At 49.6% G+C, this 1,837-nt stretch overlaps 2 protein-coding genes across 2 annotated transcripts in view; one reads left to right on the top strand and one right to left on the bottom strand.

The window, feature by feature from the left end:
• LOC113211880 (paired mesoderm homeobox protein 2B-like) overlaps positions 1-1,837 on the bottom strand; it is a 38,548-nt gene that overhangs the window by 22,774 nt on the left and 13,937 nt on the right. The window lies entirely within an intron of this gene.
• The window catches only part of LOC127752145 (uncharacterized), a 3,435-nt gene continuing 2,635 nt past the window's right edge, over positions 1,038-1,837 (top strand). The window contains exons 1-2 of the mRNA XM_052276808.1: positions 1,038-1,160; positions 1,380-1,553. Coding sequence (XP_052132768.1) covers positions 1,086-1,160; positions 1,380-1,553 — 249 coding nt within the window. The 5' untranslated portion in view covers positions 1,038-1,085. The remainder of the gene's footprint in view (positions 1,161-1,379; positions 1,554-1,837) is intronic.

Below are 1,837 nucleotides of genomic sequence, written 5' to 3'. Positions count from 1 at the left end.
ACTCGCGCCACCCCCGCCGGGAGGTTATACAGACGGCGCAGGCGCGGCCAGGTCGCCGGCGGCGCGACGGGGTCGGCGACGCGGGGTCCACGACAGCTCTTGTAATGCGCGTTTGGTGCACTTGTCTGTTTGCCGACGGGATTACAATTTGGACTAAGGCCGGGGCGGCGGCCAGCTGCCGCGCGGGCGGCTCTGTTTGCGCAAGGGATAGGGGATATAGGCACGACAGCGACGACAGGGCGGCGCGCGGGACTTTTGAACCGGCGTGTCAGACGCACGAGCAGGTGTGTGACAGCGGTGTTACACACAATCGGGTGCATGACAGCCATCTCTATTCTCGTTTAGAACAGGGCCGGACGGGGAGCTCGGGTGTGGCGACGATGGTGCCCGCGAACTTCCCGGCCTCCCCACTCTCGTCAACAACTCCTCAATGACCCTCATTTTTGAAAACTGGGTACACTGGTAAAAACAAGTGTGCAAAATTTGCACACCAAACGTGTGCAAGTTATGATTTTGCACATCACATGGTGTTTAATTCAAGTTTGCACACTTGCGTGGTGTGCAAATTTAGGACGTTTTGAAAACGTTTAAAATTTGCACACTTCGGCACATAGTTCTATGCTATCAATAGGAAGCATGTGGTGTGCAGCTGCGAGACTTTTCGGAAGTGTCGAAAGTTTAAACACCAATTGACGTTTAACCTAGTTATACACCACAAAGTGTCTAAAAAATGCACACTTGAACTTAAACACCAATTGACGTGCAAAGTTAAACACTTGTTGTACCAGTGTACGACACGCGTGTTGTACCTGGAGGTCGCACGCGAACCACTTTCGCTATCGGCTCATTAGGGAACTCGGCTATCTGTAGATAGACAACTAGACGAACACCGGAAATATCGTTGGCAACCTTTGTTTCGCGTATTATCACGGTATAAAATCCCGCTACTGGTCTACTGTTTTTATGCCCTTTTTGTCCTCACGGCAGCAGGCCACCAGCGGGTCACTAATGGCCACAGCACATTGCTCTTCACTGAGCCAGCATCCAGTTCCGTCTAGTGCCGGTGAAACAGTGTCCCGGGGATCATGGCGAGCACACTCGTGGCTCTAGCACTCATGTGCTCGGTGGGCATCCACGGCAGAGCTATCAACTCTGTGATAGTAGGTTGTACCTTTTCTGAATGACAATTATTTCAAATGCGGCCTGTGCTCCCTATGTGCCTTTACCGTGACCACATAGAAGACGGATCTGTTAAATAACATTTAGTGTAAGGTCAATGTAATAATCAGGCCTCCCTAGATGTTATTTTCAAAAGTCGGCCTTCAATACGACGGTTTTCCTAACCGCATAAGCAGGTGTACATTCCCTGTTTGTAATAGGGCCCTTACATTGCTTACGCGGAGCGCTATTACATGTGTGAACCCGACAACCGCCCGCTTCCTTGGAGATGGTGGGTGCGTACCACTCACTTCAACCCGGTGAGACCAAAGGTGTTGCCGCGAATAACAGGCAATATGACTTCTACAAGTGGAGATCTTGATGACAGCGTCTGGGTAAGATATTGCAAAGAGAAGTGTGTAACATTCAAACATCACGGAAAAAAATAGTCATTCTGCCACCTAATATTATATGTATATGGATGTATAAGGGAGAGTGGGGCACATAGTGTCACCTTTTGGGAAGTCTTCTCTCACAGTCCTAGTTTAGGCAGCATTACGGGTTTTGGGGTTGGTGAGCCTCTATTCGACCTCCAGTCACACGAAATCATTGAGACCCGCCCAAAAATATTCGTGTCTTTTCTTAAATCATCTCGAGAAGAAACCTCGGTCATTTACAG

Source organism: Frankliniella occidentalis, unplaced genomic scaffold (assembly GCF_000697945.3).
Source record: "Frankliniella occidentalis isolate FOCC.00 unplaced genomic scaffold, Focc_3.1 Scaffold9, whole genome shotgun sequence".
NCBI lineage: Eukaryota > Metazoa > Arthropoda > Insecta > Thysanoptera > Thripidae > Frankliniella > Frankliniella occidentalis.
This window is presented reverse-complemented; position numbering and strand designations above follow the sequence as displayed.